At 41.5% G+C, this 26087-nt stretch overlaps 1 protein-coding gene across 2 annotated transcripts; it reads right to left on the bottom strand.

Moving 5' to 3' along the window:
- Positions 1-224: 224 nt before the first annotated feature.
- On the bottom strand, positions 225-16644 carry LOC133923792 (uncharacterized). 2 transcript variants are annotated; one of them, XM_062369050.1, is made up of 2 exons: positions 16292-16644; positions 225-742 (listed from the first exon to the last, which is right to left on the bottom strand). In XM_062369050.1, the coding sequence occupies exons 1-2, from the start codon at positions 16421-16423 to the stop codon at positions 278-280; spliced, it is 597 nt and encodes a 198-aa protein (XP_062225034.1). In that variant the 5' UTR covers positions 16424-16644; the 3' UTR covers positions 225-277. The 2 variants fall into 2 exon arrangements, with proteins under 2 accessions (XP_062225034.1, XP_062225033.1); XM_062369049.1 differs by lacking the exon at positions 225-742 and adding an exon at positions 12558-14991.
- Positions 16645-26087: the final 9443 nt, after the last annotated feature.

The following is a 26087-nucleotide window of genomic DNA, read 5'->3' as shown; positions in this document are numbered from 1 at the left end:
TTCTTAGGAATGCGCTTGCTTCCATCTGCATCTTTCCATCTTGATGCACCACATACTGGGCACTCATCATTTTTTGCATACTCCTTCCGAAACAAGACACAATTATTCTTACACGCATGGATTGAATCATATCCAAGCCCAATGAAACGAAAAAAGTTCCTTGCTTCATTGTAAGATGTTGGAAGAGAGCAAGCTGGGAATGCTAAGGATAACAACTTCAGTAGTGCAGTAAATGCAACATTTCTGATCCGATAGAATGACTTGATATGAAATAACTTCACAACAAATGAAAACTAGTAAAACCAGCACATCCAGGGTAAAGTTCATGCTTTAACTCTTCTATTACACTTGCAAACATTGTTTGCCCGCCACTATGGCCTTCAGCTGTGTACATCTCCTCTATCATATCAGGAATTCTATCATCAGTGTCTTCATCCTCATTGAAACCAACATCCTCTTGACCACTAATATATTCATCATGATGGTGTGCATTTTCATGAACTCCAGCATCAAATAGTTCTCCATGATGGATCCACCTATTACATGTGCTTGCCATCCCATAAATATATAAGTGATCCTCTACATGTCCTTGAGGTCGATGAATCCAATTCAGATATTTACGATATGAACAAAGTATTTCTTCATTCTCACCAAATCTTTCCCTAACAAACTTCATGAAATCGCTAACCCCATCAATATGTGCCTTGCTAAATTGTCTACCATTTATCCAACTTCTATCCATCTGTCAAACATTCAAATAAGGAAAAATTAATAGCTCATTACAGTGCTCAGAATAAATCAACATTACTGTGCATGATTTATAAATCTTTGTACCGTGCAACACAAATCAACAAAAAAATTGGTTCCATGACAGAAGAAATCATAAAATCCACAAACACATTCTGAATTTAGTTATTTACTAGAATATACTCAAATTAAACAATGTACTATATGAAATGGCATAAACATGTGCAACAATCTACAATATCACCATTATTCAAGCAAAATCTAGACACTAAGAAGAAAGGAATATTACTGAAACCAATACCGACTGGAGGGAAACCATATCTTCGTTGGAAGACTGACTAGACTAGCTACTGCAGCCGGATGGCGGGTCACGTGGGCAAACATCGCTACCGAGGAAGACAAGCCCTTCTAGGGTTACTGCGTTGCCCCAGAGACGTGGCTACTACGTCAGCCTGCACCACAATGCAGCGCCACCGGGGTGCGCCGCTGTCTCCACCGAGATGCGCCGCCTGGTTGCGCTGTGAGGTGCGCACCGTCGCCTCTGGTCTGCACCACCGGAGTGCGCCGTCGTCGCCGCTGTCTCTTTTTTTTTTTAGCAGGTGCGTCGCTGTCTCAGCGCTGGGAGTGCGATCTGTTTTCTCGCGAAATCCCAAAATAGACTTGTTCATCTGACCTGCAACTGATAGGTAGGCCACAAATTTATGTATATATAAAATTTTAGATGTCAAGGATTCGAACTCCCTCCATAGCTCAGTGGTAGTGCAGAGCCTCCTCATCCGATCGGTCCCAAGTTCAAACCTTGAGATGGGTTGTTTTTTTTCTATTATGCCTCCCTACTTTTCACTTCATACTTACATGTGGGACCCTGGCTGACTGGTGGGCCACGCTTACTATATCCATGCCAGAATTTTATGACAATAGAACTTTGTCACATGTGCTAACCGAACTCTTATGACAAAATTGTTTCATCACAACACTTTGGTGTATCAGTCTATGACGATTTTTGTTTGGCCTTAGTGACGGCTGTACCACTATTCGTCACTAAAATGCAGGGTTACAGTCCCAAATTAATTCTTATGACACTTTCTAAAAAAACATCATAAATCAATGACAGTTTACAACATTGTCATATAGTTTTCGTCATAGATTAGCAAATTTGTTGTAGTTGAGGGATCGGAAGCAGGAAAGACTTGCCGGCGGTCAAGCTCGTAAGACGGATGGCACGTATCGATATCGGAAGATTTGCTTAAGGTGTAAGCAAGTGGCTATGAGTCACGCTTTAAGAAGCGTGCAAGACGATTTCCTGGTTTGACCCAAAAACCGTGGGAGGATGGAGTGCTTGTGGCATCATCGAAAAGCTTGCGTCGAAACGAGACTAAGTCATGAAGGCGCCACAGGCATCCGATAGACGGAGAAAAATTCTAACAAAACTACCCCGGTGGTAGTAGGAGTGCATTTTAAGTAAATGGAAGTTTAGGAATAGGATTGCTTAAGGATTAAGCTACCTTTCTAGGTCTATAAATAGAGGGATAGGACTGTGTGGGAAGAGTGAACGTTTTGATAGCCTTCCACTTGTGTTATGTGGAGAGGGAAAAAAGAGTGCTTAACGTATGTTTAGGTAAGAATTTTTATGAGAAAATTACTTTATAATATGCTAAAAGAGGATGTTGCTCTGAGCTTAATAAAGAAAGTGTTTTTACATATGCTTAAATTTATCTCTTCTAGTTTTTTGCTTTTGGCTTCCATGTTTTCGTGCAAGATATTCGCAGGGGTGTTAGCTTGGGGGGAAATCTGGTGTTATTTTGGGTGTTATATTGGTTCCATTTTATTTGGTGTTACTTTATTATTACACAATCAAGGTTACTTGTTTGCTCTCTTATTTTAATCGTTGAGCCACTGAGCAATTCGGCAATCAATCTTTAGCACAGGGTTGGATCTAAATCATTTGCGCGTTTGTTTTCTTGTGTCTATTAGTTGATCCACTATTCAAATCAAAAGGGAATACCCTGCTTTGGAAGAACACACAGTCATTGTGTGGGAGCGATTCAATCAGTTGAGCTGTTGATCCAAAAGTACTTATTTGAACGGTTCCGAATGTCTGTCTCAAAAGTGCCTGCCTGACGTTCAGGTACATGTCATACATGAATGGGCATGGGCAAGCACACCCACCGAGGGTGCCGCGTGGCTTCGTATGCAGAGGCTGGCTGACACTTGGTATAGGATATTGTTAATTCCAGTAACTGGGGAAGTTGTTGGTATGATGCATGGACTATTGGAGATTTTTTAGCAGATAAAGCAATCATTATCATCTCAAAGGGAAGATACTGATTTCCTGTCTGCGATCTTCCCCATAATCAAGGCCATCCAAGCCACAATTACTTTAGGGACGGGGTGTTCGTTGGGGCCAGAAGAGCCCAGTGTTGATATTGATAAATCTTGCGCAAATGGATGTGCTGAAATGATGGAGAACATTAGGGAACGAAGGATTGCTCTCGTTGCAGCTGGATCAGCTGCTGGAATCGCTTCAGGTATTTATAATTAATTATTTATTAATTCTTGATACATACATGATGGATTGAAAATTGAAGGGACATGTTTCCAGTTTTCTTTCACCTTGCTAAGATGTTGGGCAGTTAATCAAAAAAATTGTAATTCTGCGGAGGAAGAAGAAACATGAAATATGTTAGGAATATATAAATCTTTGCTGTAATCAGAACAGAACCATACCTTTTTGTAATCTTCATTCTGCTGAGTTTCTTGTCCTATATGCTCCCTCTGACTTGTGTTACTATATCTTTAGGTTTCAATGCTGCAGTTGCTGGATGCTTTTGTGCTATCGAAACAGTATTGAGGCTGCTTCGAGCAGAGAACTCACCACCATTCACTACTGCTATGATTATATTGGCATCAGTCATATCATGGACTGTATCCAATGTTTTGCTAGGGGAAAAGGCAGCTTTATTGTCCCGACGTATGAACTAAAATCTGCTGCTCGTATTTTACCTTATTCTGATCATATTTGGTGTTAATAAGGTAGATGTTTCCTAGTTAAGTTCTAAATCTAAGAAAGCCAGGTGTTCTGGTTTCACCTTTCTTTTGCTTCTCTTTCCATCTTTTCTATTTCGAGATGGTATGTCTTTCGTTGTGTGATTGGTGGCACATGCTTTTATGCGTTGTGTATTTGCTATCTGATTTTTTATTGTGTGGATGAGTATCAGTAGTCAACTCTTTCCAAGTTTAAATCAAAAATAGCCTTTTATGTTCATTAGTTCGCCATTTTATGTTTTCTTATCAAATTTGTTTTATTCTTCCATTTATAATCTCCAGCCTTTATTTCCTCTAGTTCCCTTTCTAGCATTCATTCATATTTCCTCTTTTGAAACAGAAGAACTTAAATAAATCTTTCATTTCCTCCTCTAGGCTCTAGTACCCCATCCAGCTTCATTTCATGCTTTAAACCTCCTCTAGGCTTATGGTTTGAACTTGAAGAGCGTTTTTTGTGTGTTAATTGCTTTCCCAGGAGGAAAACCGATAGTTGTAGTGCCCTTCTGTAGTCTCTTACTAATCAAATGTGACAGGTTCATGGTTTTGTAGCTGATATCCTTACCACCAGTCCGCCACAAATGTACAGCACATGCTTTGCACCATAAAATTACCTATGACCCTGTTTTTAGCAGCTGTCATTTTTTTTCTTGTCATTTTGGCATTTGGTAATGTGCTGTACCTGTAGTGTTAAACTATTCCTTTGTTTAAATATACAATTGACTAAAATTATATTCTGCAGAGTTATCTCTCTACCTTATTCTAGGCATGCTTTGTGGGGTCGTGAGTGTAGCATTCAGGCAGTTGGTTGTTTGGTTCACAAAGAATTTATAAGGAAAACAATTGGCCTTCCTGCTGTAGTATGCCCTGCTTTAGGTGGTCTTGGAGCAGGTTTAATAGCTCTATGATACCCTGGAATACTATATTGGGGTTTCACCAATGTTGATGAGATTCTATATGCGGGTAAAATTGCTCAGCCCCTGGAATCTGGCTCTTAGCTCAATTAGCTGCTGCAAAAGTTGTAGCAACTGCACTTTGATCTGGTCTTGTTGGTGGCCTTTATGCTCCAAGCTTGATGATTGGTGCTGCTGTCGGTGCTGTTTTTGGAGGCTCAGCAGCAGAATTAATAAACTCTGCCAATCCGGGTAACACTGCTGTTGCACACCCTCAAGCTTATGCGCTAGTAAGTTTCCTATTTGTATCATGCAGTTTAAAGCTAAATGATGCCGTGAGTATACTAACTTCCTACTCAATTTAGGTGGGGATGGCTGCTACGCTAGCCTCAGTGTGTTCCGTCCCATTGACATCCGTGCTCCTGCTGATAGTCACCTAGTACGGGGTCTATGCCATGTTCCCTGACCTCGGGATGCCGTCCCGAATCGAGGGTCAGGGTCGAACGGGATCAACGCCCCAAATGCTGCAGGTTCGTCGCACCTTTTGCTGCATAGCTCTACAGCGGGACGCAATGCAGATGAGCGGGGACGTTGGCCCTTTGCCACGCAGGTAATACGATGGGACAAGACGAAGATGAGGCATACCTTGTGATGCAGTGCCTCGTCCATGAGACCATTGCCATCTCCATCGTCGGTGGTGGGCGGATGGGTGATAGAGGACCATGCCAGCAGAGTGCGGAGGGCGAACCTTGTCGGCATACCGCGAACAACAGACCTCATCGCCGTGGAGCACGGATGGCACGGACGGCGGACCTTATCGCCGTGGAAGGCGGACCTTATCGCCGTGGAGCGCGGACAGCGAACCATATGCTAGATGGCGGCCGGCAGTGGGCGATCCATTGCAGCGGCGGCCATGTGTTGTGGGAGGAGAGAAGCAGCTACAAGAAGAAATGATGCTGCGACAGCTTGCCTATGTACGACAGCTTGCCTATGTACGTGTGCACTGAGTTGGGAGGGGTTAGGGCATGTAGTGGGCTGAGTGGGCCATCCAATGGCAGCCATAGTAGCCCATCTCTTCTTTTATTTCCTTTTCTTTTTGTTAATTTACACATTTGTTTTTGTGTGATCACGTTACATTGAAAATGCACGAAAGCATGCATCCTTAAACAATAATGTATCCATGGTCACCAAAACTAGCATGTCGACCCATTTTGTGCTTCGTCCCGGGGTCATCGAAGAGAGATCACAGGGAGCTCATTTTTGGTGTTTACCTCGGCAGCTCGGCTCTGGAGGAGGCTTGGCGATGGCGTAGACAGCGGAGGGGCTCGGGTGCACGATGGGAGGCGGCTCTGGTGACCGAGAAAGCAAGGGGAGGGCGGCTCGAGCTTCGGCGGGTGGCGATGAAGCTCGCAGGCGGCTTAGGTGAAGCTAGATGGCACTAGGGCGGCTCGGCGGGGAGTTAGGTGGAGGGCGGCGGCAATGCGACGAGGAGCTTGAGAACTCGACGAGTTGCTCGGAACTCAACGGGTTTGGCGATGGGAAAACCTAGAGGGGAGGCGGCTGGTTATATAGGCGGCAGAGGAGGGCTTAGGGAGGACCAGGTCTCCTTGGCGACGGCGCCGGACACCGGCTCGAACACGGCGGCAGGTTCGAGTCCGATACGAAGATGATGACACGTGGGCACGGGGTGAAGGCGGGGAGTGACCAGGCGCCTTTTGGCTGGCGACCTAAGCGGGTGCAGCACGGGAACGGGCCAAGGGCGAGGCTGGTTGGGTCGGGAGCGAGACCCACGCGGGGATGGAGAGCAGGAGGAGAAGAGAGAGGCCTGGATTAGAGTTTGGCTTTTATTTTTTTCCTTTTCTATTTTCATTCTAAATCCTATTCTATTTCTATTTTATGCTAAGGCAAAACCAAAACAACCAAAACCAAACAAATGAACCTAAATGCCTAACTCCAGCATGAATGCATTAAAGCAAATAATAACCTTATCAAATTTGAATTTGAATTTAAAAAATAAGATTTTTCCTATTCTAATTTTTTAACCTTTAATCTAATCTTGAAAATTTTTAAAAATTTAAGAAATCTGAAAATCACGATGTCACAAGCTAAAACCATTTTTCAGAGTTGTCAATGATGGCTAATATTAGCTATGAAATGAGGGGCGACTGCAATCTGAATTGAATACTGTCTTTTATTCATTACTTCTTTCTGCGTGATTTGTATGTGGAAGTCGTTGCGTTATTTTTTTCTTGTGTAGTATTTGTGTTTTGATTTCTCAAGTGTAGTTGTTTCTCATTAAAGATTGAATTATTAGACCAAAGTCAAATGTTCAATTAATGTTAGTCTCAAGCCTTCCTTGTGCTAAAACTGTTTTTGTACTTCGCAATTATTGATGCAGGTCTCAGTCACCAATGGAAGGTGATGGGTCTTTGTCAAACAGAAGTAACAGCAGCGACAATGCATTTACAACCAGAGAGAAATACGATGGGCCTTCTTCAAGCAAGTGTTCGCAAGGATGATGCATTTACAATCGAAAAGGAGGGTGGATCAAACAGAAGTGTTCGCAGTGATTGTACAGTTCTAACCAGGGAGGACGGCATCCAAGTGTAAAGAGACTTTTTTTAAAAAAGAAATAAGTACAATCAATTTGCGAGTTATAATCAACATGATCAATGATCGATTACTGTATGAAATTTGTTAGAACTCATAATGAAAAAGTTTGATTGTTATGATATTAGAAAGAAAAGGAATCCAGAGAAATCAAAAAGATTCTATTGGAAATTTTAGAAACGATTGAACGGAAAGAGGACTATACATTCACTATTCCAGATTGTAACAAAAATAACATGGAGTATAATAAGATCATCGTAGTTTCTCTTTCTCTTGTAGAATATAATAAAAACTGTTCCTTTTTGTATGAGCAACAGCGTTATCCTGCAACTAGGATAGCTTGAGCAATTCACAAAATAATACAGGTAATTGATTCTGGAATAAGTATCTCAAAGCAACATCTAATGTACTCAAACAAAGTTCTCTACGAGAAACAGAAAGTCAGATAAAATCATCAATAATCTATGTTGTTTGACACGTTACGGGAGATCCTCTCTTAATGAAATAGCTACCGAAAGAGAAATGATTATTGAAAATATATTTTTAAAGTTAAGAAATAGTAAAAATGTGAGTTATTCTATTGGACTGTATATACCAAACAATCCCAAACAAATCATAGATGTCATTTTTCATAAAGATTCGTCTGATATCGAATATATTTTTACTATTGAAAAACACAATTTTTTACCACCTAGAGCAAATAAATTATCGCAACATTTATAATTGTATAATTCTGACTAGATACAATATGTCTAACATCTCAACAAGGGAGTTCCTTATATTTCTAAAACAGCATACAAGACTTGCTAAGTATGGACTTTCTGATCCAAATCCAAAAGACGTTGAGATTCTTGATGTGTATGCAAGAGGGTCCGTCAAATCAGCTTATGATAATTTTAATGTCTCTGTACTATCTCTTCGCTAGATTAGATTTTCAACTTCTGATATTAAAGATTACAAGTTGAAATTATCTGATTCGAGTTTCTCAATTTCTAATAACACTGATATTAAAACGTTATCCAGCCTTTTAAATGATAAGCAATATCAGCTGTCAAATAAATGATTACGCAAAATAAAACATATAAAAAGACCTTATTTTAAAAGCTTAAAGGTTTAGTACTCAATATTTTACTCTTTATTTGCTCCATTAGCGGATAAGAACGCAAGTGAAATAGCGATCTCTATAATGTTAAAGTATTTTTGGTTGGTTGTAGCAACCAAGCAATGATTCCACTAACAATCATCAACATAGACAGGTGGTAATTGTCAAAATAAGATTTTTGTTTTACAATATTCTGATTGAAAAGGCAAATGGATTGGCAGACCGAAAGATCAACAAGTTCAAGTTTATATACTGTTTAGTTCTGCAAAATGAAGAGCAGATGAAGAATTTCTACAAACCTGAATGCTACAATATTTGGGGCATACTAGAAACAATAGCCTAGCTGTTTCATTTTAAATGCAGACAACTACATGTAAAGTAAAATTGCTGTTAAAGGTCTGTTTGGCAGAGCTACTAGAGCAACTTCCCAACTGGAATCAAGGAAGCTCTGCCAAACTACAACTTTCAGCTTTTAGCTCCCTGAGTAGAATCTGTGGGAGTGATTCTCTAAAATGAATTAGAAGTTGAAAAGCTAAAAAAAGCAGCTTCCCTTGATTCACTTCCCGCACAGAATCACTTTCTCTATATATTTTATTTTAGAGAATCACTTTCAACCACAAAATCACTTCATCCAAAAAATCACTCCCCACAGAAACTTTAGATCAGAAAGAGCTCTACCAAACAGACCCTAACTATAAAACTAAACCGAAGCAGTTGCTATCCCAACTCAACATTATGAGACGAGTCTAATGCCATGCATAATACATTTAGGGTATGCTACAAACTAGTTAGCCCAGTATAAGAAGCCAACTGTTTCATTTTAGATGTACACCAAGTTGCTACAACTAACCGAGAATTCTTTTAGCTATAGAAATCAAAAAAATACCAGAATATCATAAAAATTACTACTTTCACTTGCGTTCTTGATCAGCCGAAGGAGCAAATGAAGAGCAAAATATCGAGTATCAAACCTTTCAAGCTCTTCAAATGAGGTCTTCTTTTAAAACTTTTTCATATGCTTAATTTTGCGTAACCATTCATTTCACAGATGATAATGCTTATCATTCAAAAGGGTGAACAACGTTTTAATATCAATATCATTACAAGCTGAGAAACTCGACTCAGCTAACTCCAACTTGTAATTTTTTATATCAAAAGTTGAAAATTCAATCCAACAAAAAGATGATACAGAGATATTAAAATTATCATAGGCTAATTTAATAATTTAACGGGCCCTTTTGCATACATAGCAAGAATCTATGTGCCTTTTGAATCTAGATTAGAAAATCCATACATAAGAAGTCGCGTACGCTGTTTTAGAAATATAAAAACCGCCCTTGTTGAGGAGCTAGGCATGCCACATTAAATCAGAATTATATAATTATGAACGTTGTGTTAATCCATTTGCTATAGGTGACAAACGATTGTGTATTTTTCATCAACAAAAATATATTCAATGTCAGTGAATCTTCATAAAAAGCAACATCTACGATCTGTTTGGGATTGTTTGGTATGTGCAGTTCAATAGAACAACTCACGCTTTTACCATTTCTCAAATTCAAAAGTATGTTTCCAATAATCATTCCTCTTTCGGTAACTACTACATTAAAAGAGGACCTCCTTCAACGTGTCAAACAACATAGATCATTGATGGCTTCATCTGACTTTTTCTGTTCCTTGTAGAGAGCTTTGTTTGAGTACAATAAATTTCGTTTTTAAATACTTATTTCAAAATCAATTACCTGTATTAGTTTGTGAATTGCTCAGATTGTCCTAGTTGTAGGATAATGCTGTTGCTTATGCTGGAATGAACGGTTTTTATTACAGCCTGTAAGAAGAAGAGAAGCCGCGATGATCTTATTATATTCCATATACTTTTTGACGCCATCTGAAATAGTGAATATATAACCCTCTTCCCGTTCAATCGTATCAAGATTCATTTCCAAAATTTCCTGCAGAATATTTTTAACTTCCTCTGAATTCCTTTCCTTTCCAATAACATAACAATCAAATTTTTCCATCAGACTCTGGCAGATCCCATACAGCAATCGAGCATTGATCATGTTGACCATGACTCACAAATTGATTGTACTCCTTCCTTTCCTGAAGGAAGCCTATTTGCACTTTGATGCCATCCTCCCTGGTTCTGGCAACATCAAAGCATAACAAGGATAATCCTTACCTCGAGCCCCGGTATGTCTCGCAGCAGCAGCACCACCAAGTTCGCGAGCTCGCGAACTTCATTAAGCAGTACACGAAAGATTGTCTCAAGGAGAAGCGGGTGCTGAGTTGCTACAGCGATCCGTGGAGGCACTGAGGTTGATGCAGACGAGGGTGGAGAATTTGCACAAGATGGTGGAGGATCTATGCCTTCACGTAGAGCAGACCGAGAAGCAACTTGTTCTAGCGGTCGCGGCTGCTCCTAGTGCATCAAAGGAGAATCTGGAGCTGACGACGCCAGATTCAGACCTCGGCTCACCACCTCATTGGCTACGCGATGGGCCAAGTGGCCACCGTGATTAAAAAGAGCACCGAGGGTCGGCACACGAGGTCGTTACGGCCTGTTTGCCACCTCCGGTCACAGGTGCGCAATTCACGCCTCATCCCCATACCTCTTGTCTGCATTCATCCAATGAATATCTGCACTCGAATATCTCTGCTATGAATTCATGTTTCTCTGCTGGAAATTTGAATCTGAAACTGGATTTTCCTTGCTTTGAAGGGGGAGAACCCGCAATTTTGGACGCGCAAGTGTGCAGATTATTTTGAGGTTTATGGAGTGGCACCGGACTTCTAGGTGTGGTTGGCAACGTACCACTTCATTGGCAACGCAGCAATGTTGTTGCAGGCTCAGGGTGTCATAAACTCGTGGAATGATCTATGTGCGCGGCTATGCGCTCATTAGTATTAGGATCAGATTCGCACTTTGTTTGGCCTCAAACAAACATCCTCAGTTGTAGAGTACTTATCTTGATTTGAGCCCCTCATGCATCTAGTGTTAGCTCACAACTCGTCTTATGATTCAGTATTTTTCACAACTCGTTTCACCAATGGGTTGCGAGACGACATTCGCTCTATGATAGTTTTGCACAGGCCAAAAGATTTGGAAACTGCATAATCCTTAGCTTGCATACAGGAAGGTGTTTCTGATTCTAGGTGGGCTCGTAAGACTCGTCAAAGTGATTCAATGTTTAGTACTAGTCCAACTCACCGTATTGCAACACCAGTTGTCCAGTCTCAGAGGCAGCAAAATGACAAACCGGCAACTGATCGTCGTGGTGTTGATGCAGCTCGTGCTCCTGATAGGCGCCCCATGGATGATCGTGTAGCAACATTGAGAGCGTACAGGCGTGCCCGCAGTCTGTATTTTAAATGTGGTGAGAAATGGGGGCATAACCATCAATGTGGACCAACAGTGCAGTTACATGATGTGGAAGAATTGCTCGGTATGTTCCAAAATGAAGTACAAGTTGCCTTGTGTCCAGAGCCAGAGTCTGATGAGGATTGTCTCATGAGTATATCCAAGGTGGTTGTGTCTGGAGTTGAGTCACTCAGGACAGTCAAGCTATGGGGTTTGATTGAAGGACAGGAAGTTCTTATGCTAGTGGACTCCATAACTTCCCATTCTTTCATCAACTCTCATATTGCAGCAAAACTTAAGCATCTCAAATAAGCAATTCAACAAGCAAGAATGAGAGTAGCATATTGTTGACGTCCATTAATGTACACTTTTAGCGTCAACTTTTCTAGACTTCTCTCAATATATGACGGATTATCGTCATGTTTATAGATTATTATCACTAACCTTGATAATATTTATTTATAGTGTCATCTTGAGTTTATGTTGCAAAATTAGCAGAAAAGACGATAAAAGCGGCATCTTTGGATCTAGCTAAAGCTAAAGTATCAATGCACCGTGACGGAGCCCGCCTGAGGCTCAATCCAAGAGGATGCTGCACGAGTCTGGTCCTCACGAAGCCGCCGGATCGACTAGTCGGGAAGGACAACCCCGCTTTGGGGTCGGCAGTACTCGAGGTCCCGCGAGTGCGTTTGGACGCCTTCGCGGTAAATAGACCTCCATCGGCCTCTTCCCACACTGCGTAGACGATTGGTCTACGGCGGTCTGGTCAGAGTGCAACTGGTCGGAGCGGGTCTGGTCGTGAGGCATTAGGTCGAACCTGACCTGGTTGAGGGGCGCCTGGACTGGTCGGACCTTGTCGCGAGGCATCGGGTCGTGGCTGGTCTGGTCGAGCCTCTGCGGGTCGACCTCCCGCTGGCCGGCACCACTCGCCGAGCCGCTGCCCGCGATCGCCGCCTGACCTGAGTAGACTGATCACCTTCTGGACCTGATGGGTTAGGGTCGCGAGCAGGTCGACGGGTGTCTGGGGCAGCAATAGGTGACGCGGAGGCCTGGCGGCCACACGTTCAATCTCCTGGAAGACCTCCTCGACCTCGTCAACTATCGATCACAGGACATCTACCTCGGGAAGATGCTGAAAATAACTCGAACCATAAGACCTTGACCAGGCAAAAGCATTAGAGTAGAAAACTCTGAAAGGATGCTAAACATACCAGCCTAACCCAAACCCTCTCTGACGGGGAGAGCTCACACAAGGGGACACAAGGAGAGCCACCCTTCCTTGCGGCCGCCGCCATCAGCAACCGAACCCGCAAGTCAATGACCTCGTCGGGAAGATCTGATGAGAAGGAATAAGATACCGCTCGACCATCACCTAATGACAGGGAGATGACTAAGATGTTACATGAGGAGCTCTCCCGGGTGTCCTTATCACTCCCAGTGTACAGGTATGCTGAATGTGCTCTCCGCCAAGGGGCACAGCCGGCGCTTGATAAAGTCGCGGACGACATCCGACCCTGATAGGCCGCCTTCCACGAGCGCCTTAACCCCACCGGCGAGGGACAATAGTTCTGCGGTCAGCGTGGGAGAGCTTCCCCAGCTCTCCACAAGGCACGCCGACGCATCCAGCACACAAAAGTTGTCCAAGGAGTCGTCGGTCATGAGGTAGAACCACTCGTCCCGCCAGCCCAACCACGACAATTTGAGATTCATCTCCAGATAGGAGCTCATAACGCCATCACGAAGACGAAAGCCGCAGCTCCCAGTGGCTGACCCGGTCTGCAACCTGACCGTGTAAAAAAACCAAAAGAGATCAAGGCATGGCTCGATCCCAATGAAGTTTTCACACATTTGAGCGAAAACGCTCAGCATGATGATGGAGTTGGGGTTGAGATGAAGATGGCAGATGTCGTAAAATGAGACGACCGTGGTGAAGAACTCGAAGAAGGGGGGGACAAGACCCGCCAGGAAGAGCGAGGCGAAGATCATGATCTCTCCCTGGCGGGGAGCTGGGACGTCCCCTCCAAGGCGATATCCGAAAGACAAGCATCGCGAAAGCAGGCGATTCTCGTACATCTGCTTCAACTTCGCGGCGTTGCACTTGGACTTGGGGAAGTCATACTCCTTTCCGATGCGCGGCGCCATCGGAGAACGGCGATGGTTTTTTTTTTGCAAGAGAGACGGGAGGTGATCGGAGGCGATGGGCTTTGGCGGAGAGGCTTGGAGTCCAAAGGGGTTTACAGGGGTTTCTGTCATTCGATTTATAGGGTCGACTCGGCCCCGCCGCATCGAATTCCGGGGGCCGTTTGGGGAACTGAAATTCCCTCGAAGTCCAGCGGCCATCAAAGTTTTCTCTCTCCCACGATCTCTCTCTCTCTCTATGGACGTTTAACCTCCCTGCGAGATGCGGTTTCCTGAGCTGACCACGATGGTGAACAGTGTCGCCAACCACTCCCCTCTTGTTCACCCGAGGCCCAGATGGTACGACCAGGTCCGACTACGCTCTTATGGAGAACAACCTAGATCACCATATCCGCGATGGAACTTAGGGGCTACTATCGGTGTAAAGAACTTAGGGGCTACTCGTCTGGCCATTCCAACCTCATTTAATGCCACTACTCATGCCGTTTTTCCTTCTCCAGGCGTGCCATTCTTACTGAAGCGACATGACCAGCTCAGAGTTATCGTGTCCTGTCCCGCAACAATTAATGTTGCGGGACGGGCTCGCAGACGCAGGAAAGGGTGTGGCAAGCGCGCGTGGGAAATCGACGATGGGACAGGGCTAGCTGGACAATCCAGACACAACAAGCAGCGCATGCGTATTGAGTGATGATAGCTAATATTGATCTTCTAGGCAGACTTGGGCCTATTGGTTGGGCCCACATGTAAAGACTCATACCCCTCTGATATATAAAGGGGGATATCTTTTGTAAAGAGAGGCGCTCTCGGAGAAGAATAGACAGGATGTAGAGTTATTACCCCACAGGGGGCCCGAACATGGATAATCTCTAATGTTCTTGAGTCACACACACAGGTACATTCGGCAGACATCCAGGATGCGGATCACGCACCTGTCGTTCAGTATACCCATGAATCATTGCCAGGGATTAATCCCCAACACATATGTCAATAAGCGAAAACTAAGCGAATTGATACTCCTGGTTTGCTTCAAACTCTGCTGATGCCAGATCAAGCATGGTCAGTTGTTACTCTTGACTTTATAGAAGGCTTGCCTAGATCTGCAAATCATAATGCTACATTGGTGGCAGCGGATAAGTTTAGCAACTATGCTCACTTTCTCTAGCTTTAACTCATCCTTTCACTGCACTACAAGTAGCCAAGGTTTACATGAACAACATATTTAAACTTCATGGGCTTCCTAAGGCAATAATATCAGATAGGTGATGATGCCAAAATAGCATCATCATATTACTACGATTTCAATGAAAAATGCTTCGATAGCCCTCTCCAACATGTGCTTTATATTGTTAATATTGCATAAAACGAGACATTCATGTTTTATACCTGAGCATTGCAAATTTCATCCTTTGATGATATTAGTATAAGATTTTATTTGTTTTTATACAGAATAAAGATGTTTTGAAACTCCCAAGGGAGCGTTTGGTTAACAGAATAGAGGATTAAGGGAGAATCTAACATTCCTTTCTATCTTATTCCTAGGAATCAGTTACCCAGTAAAATAGGATTACGTTCGTTGGTAGAGGTTGTTGGTTTACCAGAGGATTACTAGGAATACTAGTTTTCTGCATTTGGTTTTAACGTAGGAATAGACCAGCATGCGTCCTGGCAAGTTGAATGATGAATTATTCTCCGGCAGTGAGCCTGCCAATCATGTCCATGGATTAGTCGGCCACGACAGCCTCTCCGCCGACATCATTCTCATCGACCATGACATGTTGGATTGGTGATCTCGACTAACTAGCAGTTGACCGGGTTATAGTGGCCCACCTATGCGCGTTGATCGGGAGCGCACGTCATGCTACACTACCATGCGATTTTGGTCTCCGATCATTAGATGTGCTGCTGCAAGATGTGCTGAGGCTATCACCACCGTCGGCCACTGCCAGTGGCAACGTCACCCCGACGACATCGACCATCTACGGGTCGTCAGCAGCCTTAGGGGCATCCTCCAATTGGGTCAGTAATGATATCTTGGTGTTCATGTTCATTAGACTAATGATCCTATCCGATTAATTCACGTTTAGACCTAATATTTGATATCAAGAGCCTCCAAGCCTAATCCTTGAACCCTAAGACCGATTAGCGCTTAATCGCTCAAGTTCAATCCTAATTATGTCTGTTAACTGTAATTAGTTTGTTTTGGACCTTAATTAGTCTCGGTTTTTATCATGTTTAATCTCTCTTATGCCTCGGTTAGCATCAAGAAGGAGAGAAATTGGGCAAATTAAGAACTCTTGGGCATCTTTTTCCCCAAAATCAGAAACCCTTTTAGCACAGCTTTCCCAAATCCGAACCCTAGTTCATCAATTTGGACTAAAGTTGGACGAGGATCAGTACCTGTTTTGACGAATCGCAGCGCGCGTCCTCACCGTGGTGAGCGCCGTCGCGTGCCCCCTCCAACCGGGTGCGCTCAGCCGCTCCGCTGCGCGCGTCCTCGCTACCGCCCTGGGCCACGCGCAGCATCAGCATGCCCGCGGGTGCGCGCTCTTCCGCCTCGCCGAAGCCGCATCCCGCGCGGGACCCCGCGCTGCATCAGCACCATCGCCGCCATAGTTAGCTGGGCGTTGCCTTCCCTTGCGCGCGCGCTCACGGCCGAAACCTTGCCGGAGCTGCGCGCGGCATCAGCTCGCCCTGCCGCCGCCGTTGCCTGCCCCCTCGCGTGTTTCTCGGAGGCCGGAGAAGGGAAATGCACTAGGTTTAGGTTTCGGCCATTTTTTGTTCGGGGGCGAGCGATTTGAACCATCCGATCAAGATCAATGGACGACATCGCTCCGGAGTTGCCGTCGGCCTGGGGAGTTGATGGGCCGCATTTGGGCATTAGTTGGGCCGAGAGCGCGTGCAGTTGGGCCTAGTGCACGCCTTTTGGGCCATTTTTAGTCGGGGTGTAATATGTTTTGGGCTACTGAAATTATGGGCTTTGGAGACGGGGTGCTAGTCCGGATGGCTAGTCCGGGTGGTCCTGGGTTCGAACCCAGGCATTATTAATGGGCTCTTTTTTTGGCATAAGTTTTAGGTTGGCCTTTTAGATTTTTCTCAGCTAGGCCACAAATAATATTTAAGTGCATTCTAGGGATAACTTGAGATAGGATCAATTAATGTTATGTTTTTCCTGAGATATTTAATTATTTTAGCATGTGTTTATGCTGTCAAGAATTTTTTATGCTTTAATTTAGCCCTAAATTATGTTATTAAAGTTTTTCCCTTATTTTTATTTTGGCATTTTTTTATGTTGCCTATTAAATGTTTAATGTTTACGCTTTCGCAATTAAGTAATTAATGTTTAATGCTCAGTAATCATGATCATGTGATAAAACTTGTCTCTAATTAATATACTTTGCTTAGAGACTTAATGCGCTTTGTGATTATGATTAAGGTTGATGGCCTATGGCTATATATTGACCAACATCTTTTATGGTCATGTGTCGTTTAATTAATTTCTCGAATTAAATGAGTTATTGAGTCATTTTGTCTCAAGCTTTTACGTGATCATGATTATATAATAATTAAGTTGTCTCTAACTAAAGAAGGAACAAACGAGAAGTATTAATTAGAGTTTTGATGGTGTTTTTGGAATTATGTTTTGGCACACGATTATATTCTGACCAACATTGATTGTAATCATGTGTTATTCTTATAGTTTCTCTAATCAAAATAGAACTAATGAGAAGTTTTGGTTAGAGATTTCATGTTGATGAAGCAATCACGTTTATGGCTCAAGGTCACATCCTAACCAACGTTATTTGCAATCATGTGCTATTCCCGTTAGTGAATTATGTTCTTATGTCATGGTCCTTTTCGTTTCTGCCCAACGGTGATGCTTTTTAGGACCATGAATCTATTAATTGTGTCATTAGCATGCTGTTAAACTCATCAGCATAAGGTTAATAGTGTGTCAGACAATTATTCACAATTTCTGTGGATACTAGCGTAGTAATTAAGGTAATATCCCTATTATTCATGTTATAAATTCAGCCATAAGTTCTTTGGCTATTTATAGTACCTAATTAGGAATAGAGTATTTCATTAGCATATCATTATTATTCTTGAGGTTATGGATATTGATTACGCACACAAATATAATGATAATAGTTGACTCCCATTAGAGAAACCTTGAGATATTGATGAGAATTCAATATTCTGATGACTAATGGGAGCAATCTAAACAAATATCCCTTATGGTCATACAATTTAGGATATGGGGGAGCAATCCTCGAGTTAAATTATGCTTATCGGTGTTACTAGAGAAGCAGTTTGGAGCTCCTCAAAAGTTCATACCAGTAAAATGATCATAAGAATGCTCAAAAGTTAAAGAGCTAGGACATAAAGAATTATTGGAGCCTTTTTAATTCAATTCATTATGTCATTCCTTCCTATGAAGAGCAATAATAACACACAAAGTAAGAAGTGAATTATGATTGTGCCTATAGCTGTGTGCATTCACAAAGAAAGTTGACAAAAGACTAAGATATGATATTACGTTTATCTTGCCAACATGAGTAAGAAAGGTCTAAAGCAAAGTCTTAGAGTTACAAATGGACAAAAGGCTAATGTTAAAGCTATTGGAAGTTTTCCATCAGCACTAAAATTAAGTTTTCACCCTCCATCCTAATAATGCAAATTTATGTTCCCATTATAAGAGTGTTTTTTTCTTGTGATTCTCTGTGTTACACTCTTATGGATAATTTGGAAGCATTAAGTATGTTGCTAACTCTATAGATTTCCCATAAGTGAAATGTCTATGATGAGAGTTCATCGAAATTATGATATTGGCACTTATACCACATTTTGAGGGGGAGAATGGAACATCTCATTAAGAAAAGAAATGCTTCATTATGTGAGACATACACCTATGGAAGAATTCCTTATTTTATTTCTTTAAGCAAATTGGTATTGTTGTTTTAAGCATATGGTGTGGAGTAAGTTGACACTCTCTTTGCCAGTGAGTTTTATGGATGGAAGAATTAAAGATAACCGCGCAAATATTTAGTTGGTATCTCAACAAATTTGTATTGACATCTTATGTTCTGGGAAAATACCGAGATTAAGTACGTGTGTGGGGCATTCTACAGAGACTATGATTTTATTAGATTGACAAGCTTCCATTCAGACTAAAGGGTACTGCTATTATTGTCTAAGCAATACCACTAAGTTTGTAGAAATATTGATTCTAGTGGGAGCTCTGAGGCAAAAAAAAAAAAAAAACTACACTTGAGGACAATCGGGTTTATATTCCAATACTAAAAATCCAAGAGTTTAGCAATCATTCATCTCCAAAAGTTTCACATCAAGTTCATTCTAGAGTTTATGAATAATATGAGCCTCACATAGAGATATATTAAGTTTTAACCTTAAGACTACATTAAGATCGGTGAGAGTAAGTTTAACCTATTAGCTATTTATGTAGATGATATCTTGTTGACTATCAACAATACGGATATTAACGTTTAAGACATAAAGATTTCTTTTTCTCTTCTGGGTATTAAGATTATCTTGGTGATGCCTCTTATGTTTTGAATATTTCGATCACCAAGATAGGTCCAATATTAAGGGAGTTTACTCCTATTATTAAAGGGCAATAAAAGTTTTTCATACGTTGTCACTGTCATGAGCATTATGTATACTTAAGTTTATATGCGTCCTTTATTTAATATTTGTAACCGGGGTACTTGGCAGATATTGATCTAGGATTGGACCACTAGAAAATTATTAAAGATAGCTCTGCGTTATACGCAGGATGCTAATGATTACATGCTCACATATAAGAAGTCTAGTAACCATAAAATTGTGGGTTATTCAGACTCCAATCATGCAAGGTGTGTTGATGTTAAGAAATCCACATCAAGTCAAATCTTTACCCTTGTGGGAAGGGCTACATTGTGGAATGGTTCTAACCAATCTCTTAAGGCATCATTGATGATGCAAGCTGACTTGTGGCATGTTGTAAGACTATTGGATAATAAGAAATCCACATTAGGTTGTTGTGGTTTAAGAATAAGAGAAATTTCTTTTGGCTTAATATTCTATCCCGGAACTTATTATGCAAGAGTGCAATTTTGCTTCGAGTAACAACATGTCAGGTGGTGCTGCCAAACATATGACGTTGTGAAAGATGTAATCCAAAATCAAATAATTGATGTTCAGAATATAAGTATTAAGTTTATGCTTTGATGTTCAGCCTATAAGTATTAAATATCAGTTTCAAGCTTACTGATTCCCACAATAAAGGCTTGTTTTAAAATATTGCCGGCATAAGAATAATAGAAGCCTATAATACTGGGATAATTGACATCTCAAAAAAAATTTATTCTGGAACTACAAAATTTGTTTTCACCTTTTCAAAGTGCACATGACAACAGATGAAAATAAACTGCACAAAAGGACCATAAGTATATAAGTCATCTCCCAAATAAGTATAAGTGACTATTCTATCAAGATAGATTAGTACACTATAGATGTAGAGATTTAGTAATGCCTATCAACTATGGTAACCCTGTATCTTGGTGATGAGCCCATGGCTCCCATGGCTCCTCAAATCATACAAGGTCCAATTACAAGAGCACATGCACGATAATTAGACCATCAGGTGAACTTGTTTCTCGATGTTCATGCTTCCTTGGATGGATTACTACTAAATTCTTGTGATGTTTTATTACTTAGGAATGTGAGAGAAGCACCACAACCTTACCAGGACATCATCCCTCAAAGGACAAGTCTACTCGAACTCGAGGCTGAGTTCTAGTTGTGGTCGAAGTCGTGGTCGTGGTCGTGATCGAGTCTCAGAACAACCCGTTAGTAAAATGGACATAACTCTCTCATACGAAGTCCGTTTTAGACGTTCTTGGACTTGCTGGAAAGCTTATGAGGAGTCATTTCCAATGGATCTATGTTCGACTAAATATTCCTTATAGTTTAGTCAGAGCCAAAGGAATAATGTGCTGCGTCACCATGTGGGCCCTGTTGGGTCTTGTAATCGTGTCGGGGTCGGAGTCCAGGTTGTGCACGCTTATTTCCATGGTTGCACAACCCTAGGTCGACTTCCTCTTGTCCCCCTATATATACACAGTAGCCATCGTAGTTTAGGCTTGGGTTTAGCTTAGATTATTCTGTTTTAGACAGTTTCACCTTTTATCGGTTTGTTGAACCCCAACTCGAGTGCTTCATTGGTAATCAGCAATATTCAGATTGCATTTACCTGTTCTTGTTTGTGTTCTCAATTCGCTTGTAGGAAAAGCCTTCTTGGCGAGGTCAACCGCGTCTTGGCACGGTTGATAACCATGGAATAGTGGTGTAGTGGTTGCGAGGGTTCTAGATCTGTTCTGATCGGAGCGTTTGGATCATCAACGTCAAAGCTCCACCAAATCGACTTATCATATTACCTTTCGAAAGATCGGGCACTCCCGTCCTCATCAAGTGGTATCAGAGTTTCGGTTGCCCGTTAGGTAATCTCAGTTATCCCCTTTTTTAGTCATATTTCATTACCTAGAGTCCAGAAAATTGCCCCACAAAAAGATTTAGATCTTATTTTTTTCTGCTGTCCCTTTACAATTTTGTTTTCAGTTTTCGCGTTGTTAAGTTTGAGTCCATCGTCAGTGTCTTTGTTGCTAGTCTTAGTCATCGTGTTCTAGTTTCTAGTGTCTAGTCTTTGCTATCTTAGTCGTCGTGTGTCTCAATTTGCCTTTGTCTGCTTTAGTCGAGATTGTGTCACAGGTCGTGTCGACCACTAGTCAAGTTCGATCATCAACTCGGGTTCAACTACTAGTCGTGTTCGACCACCTACTCCGCTTCGACCACCTACTCGGATTTTGACACCGTAGTTGGAATTTGACCACCCACACTCCGACCACCCACTCGAGGTCCCGATCAGTCACTCCGACCACCCACTCAGGATCCCGACCAATCAATCCGACCACCCACTCGGGGTCCCGATCAGTCACTCCGATCACCCACTCGGATCCCGACCAGTCACTCTGACCACCATAGCCGAAACAAAGAAAGTCAAAGTTCAGAGAGAGAGAGAGTATCTTTTTATTACCTTTATACCCCTGCTCTCCAGAAAAAATTTGTGACCCACATACCTCACTGGCCTTAGAAAAGGCAGCAGAAGAGTTTTGAGTTTGTGCCACATTCGCAAAAAAAAAAAAGAGCAAGCACCAAGCAAAGAGTGCCAAAAAAAAGAGAAGCAAAGAGTGCAAAAAGAAAAAAGAAAAAAAAGAGAGAATTCAAAAAAAAGAATCAGTTTGTATTGCGAATTTTGTTCCATTGTTCTTGTGTCTGTTATAGTTTTTGGCTTGTTTGAGCTAGTTCTAGGAACGTGTTCAGGCCAGCGACTGTGACAAGTACTGTGGACTTTTATTCAGCTTTGCTAATCTGATTTCAATTATTGCTATTTCTTGCTACTAAATATTACCTGTCCAAGCTACACATTCTCTCGATCAGAATGGTTTCTCCCCTTGCAACTACCTCACTCGCTCCTGATAAGGTATCACGAACCAGCCACCGATTGTGCTAACTGCGGTGATTGGTAAGAACACTTGCAACAGCATGGTAAGATGCTTGAGAGTGTGTGGTTCCACCTTCACCTCCATAACCTTGTAGTCGATAGAATATAATTTTTGTTGTTTCTTGTTTGCTACTAACCATGGCAGGAGAAGCATCGGATGCACAGGAGTGTGTTTTGAGGGAAGACCTCGCAATGGTGTTGAATGATCATAGACAAGCTATCAATGACGATATCGATAAGAAGCTTGCAGAGACAAACACTACATTGCAACGACTTAATGATAGTACTGCCATACTCAATATACGCTTTGATCGAGTGGTTACTCAGCCACCAAACCATGGGCATGTGGATCCTCATGGCGTAGCCCATGAGCAAGAGGAGTCCGTCGCAGATGATGAAATTTTGAGGCAAGAACAAGACGCCTTTGATGCATGACAACGGGATCATTGAACTTCAACCGTCAAGGTATGAGACATAATAATTTTTAGCAACATAACCCACGTGTTAATGATGGTCCATTTGCTAAGGTTAAGTTTACTATACCATCTTTTGCGAGTGCTTATGATGCTAAAAAATATTTAGATTGGGAGATGACGGTCGGACAGAAGTTTAATGCTCATTTGGTTCCTGAAGTGCATAGAGTTAGACAAGCCACTAGTGAATTTAAAGATTTTGCAATCATCTGGTGGAATAGAGTTTGCATTGATGGGTTAGCACCTACTATATGGAATGCTTTAAAGGTTGCTATGCGTAACAGATTTGTTCCACCCTCTTTTAAACGTGATTTGCATAATAGATTGTAGCGTTTAAACAAAGGTGATAGATCCGTAGAAGAATATTATCATGAGTTACAAATTAGTATGTTGCATTGTGATATTATTGAGGATGAAGAGGCTACAATAGCACGCTTTTATGTAGGGTTAAGGTGTGAAATTCAGGACATCGTTGATTACAAAGAGTATAATAGTGTTCCTAGATTGTTCCAACTTGCATGTCTGGTAGAGAAAAAATTGCAGGGACGACAACAGAGGCCAAGGAGCAATTTTGGAAGTACGACTACTTCAAAATTAACACCGGAACAAGTCAAAATAGCCCCACGTTTAGCTACACGGTCTGCTACCCCCTTCTCAAAAAGGGCGTGTTCAGCAGTACCTTCGACACCGTCACACGCTCCCGAGGTAAGCAAATCCGTAAGTGTGCAGGGTCCAGTCAAGACATCTTCTTTGGTTGCTTCTACTAGTCGTTTGACCAGGATTGTTTGCCACCGATGCAATAGAATGGGCCATGTCATGAAGGATTGCCCAAATCAGCGAGCATACATTGCAATAGAGGACGGTGGATATGTAAGTGCCAGTGATGCTGAGGATGAATATGCTCTTGCAGCTAACCATGCAGGTGACGAAGATGGACGTGAGACGGATATCGACCATGAGGAAATGTTCGATGCCATTGCCATGGAGGATTTTGGACCCTCATTGTGCAGCGAGTGTTAAGCACTCAAATGGAGCAAGCGGAACAGTTACAATACCACAATTTGTTTCAAATGTTCCTCATAGTCAAGAATTATCATGTTCGAGTCATTATTGATGGAGAAAGCTGCAACAACTTGGTAAGTTTAGATATGATCAAGAAACTTGTCTTGCCCACAAGAAACCATCCTCACCCTTAACATATTCAATGGTTCAACAACAGTGGTAAGGTGAAGGTAATACAAACAGTTATGGTGCATTTTTCTATTAGTTCCTACCATGATTGTGCTGATTTTGATGTAGTGCCCATGCAAACATGTTCACTTTTGTTAGGACGACCATGAGAGTTTGATAATGATGTAACACATCATGGTAGAAGTAATAAGTACACTCTTATGCATAAAGGAAAGAAAAAAACTTTTCTATCTTTAACCCCTGCTGAAATTGTAAAATGTGAACAAGAGATAGCTGAAAATAAGAGAAAAGAGTTTGAGAATGAATCTGAAAGTCAGCAAGTAGCAGCAAAAGTTTTTCCACCCAAAAAAGAGAAAGCAACAACAACTTCCAAATCCGATGGAATTAGATTGAAAGGGTGTGTTATGCTTGCTACTAAATCTGACCTTGCTGAAATTTATGCTAATGAGCTGTCATGCTATGCTTTGATATGCAAAGATGCGTTAGTTTTACTTGTGGATATATCTAGCTCTTTGCCTCCTACTGTTGCTAATCTTTTGCAAGAGTTTGTGGATGTATTTCCAGCTGAAGTACCCCCGGGATTACCATCAATTCGAGGGATAGAATATCAAATTAATTTGATTCCGGGAGCAACTTTGCCAAACCGTACTGCATATAGGACCAACCCGGAAGAGACTAAGGACATTCAGTAACAAGTCCAAGACCTTTTGGATTGCGGGTACGTACGAGAAAGTCTTAGTCCTTGTGTTGTTCCTGTTCTTTTGGTTCCTAAGAAAGACTGTAGTTGGCGTATGTGTGTGGATTGTAAAAACATCAACAATATTACTATAAGATATCGTCATTCTATTCCTAGGCTAGATGACATGTTTGATGAGTTGAGTGGTTCTATAATTTTTACTAAAATTGACTTGTGAAGTGGTTACCACCAGATTAGAATGAAATTTGGAGATGAATGGAAAACTGCATTTAAAACTAAGTTTGGTTTGTATGAGTGGTTAGTAATGTCTTTTGGGTTAACTAATGCACCTAGAAATTTCATGCGATTGATGAACGAAGTTTTACGTGCTTTCATTAGAAGATTTGTGGTGGTATACTTTGATGATATCTTGATTTATAGCAAGTCATATGAGTCACACTTTGATCATCTACATGCTGTTTTTAATGCTTTGAGAGATGCACGTTTGTTTGGTAATCTCGAAAAGTGCACCTTTTGCATAGATCGAGTTTCTTTTCTTGGCTATGTTGTTACTCCACAGGGAATAGAAGTGGATGAAGCAAAAATTAAAGCCATAAAGAGCTGGCAAACCCCTAAGACTGTTACTCAAGTGAGAAGCTTTCATGGTTTTGCGGGTTTCTATCGGCGTTTTGTGTGGGATTTTAGCACCATTGCTGCCCCATTGAATGAATTGACAAAGAAATGAGTGATTTTCAAATAGAGACCTGCACAAGAAAAAGTATTCAAGTTGTTTAAAGAGAAATTTACCCATGCTCCTTTACTCTAACTCCCTGATTTTGGTAAGACCTTTAAGCTAGAGTATGATGCTAGTGTGATTGGAATTGGATGTGTGTTAATGAAAGAAGGTAGACCTATTGCTTATTTCAGCGAGAAATTAAGTGGGCTAAGTCTGAATTATTCTACCTATAATAAAGAATTGTATGCTTTGGTTCGTATGCTTGAAACTTGGCAACATTATCTATGGCCTAAAGAATTTGTTATACATTCTGATCATAAATCGTTGAAACATATTAGGAGTCAAGCTAAATTGAATAAATGACATGTTAAATGGGTCGAATTTATTGAGTTTTTTTCCATATGTCATAAAATATAAGAAAAGAAAGGACAATATGATTGCTGATGCGCTTTCTAGGTGTTATACCATGTTATCTCAACTTGATCATAAGATTTTTGGTTTAGAGACCATTAAGGACTTATATGCTGCTGATTTGGATTTTAAAGAAGTGCTTGAAC

The sequence above is a fragment of the Phragmites australis genome, chromosome 7 (genome assembly GCF_958298935.1).
Source record: "Phragmites australis chromosome 7, lpPhrAust1.1, whole genome shotgun sequence".
Classification (NCBI taxonomy): Eukaryota; Viridiplantae; Streptophyta; class Magnoliopsida; order Poales; family Poaceae; genus Phragmites; species Phragmites australis.
The sequence above is the reverse complement of the archived record's forward strand: the minus strand, read 5'-3'. Positions and strand labels throughout refer to the sequence as shown.

What these genes read in the sequence shown, in the direction of transcription:
- LOC133923792 (XM_062369049.1), bottom strand. Translation starts at nt 14,095, where the DNA reads ATGGCCGCTGGACTTCGAGGGAATTTCAGTTCCCCAAACGGCCCCCGG.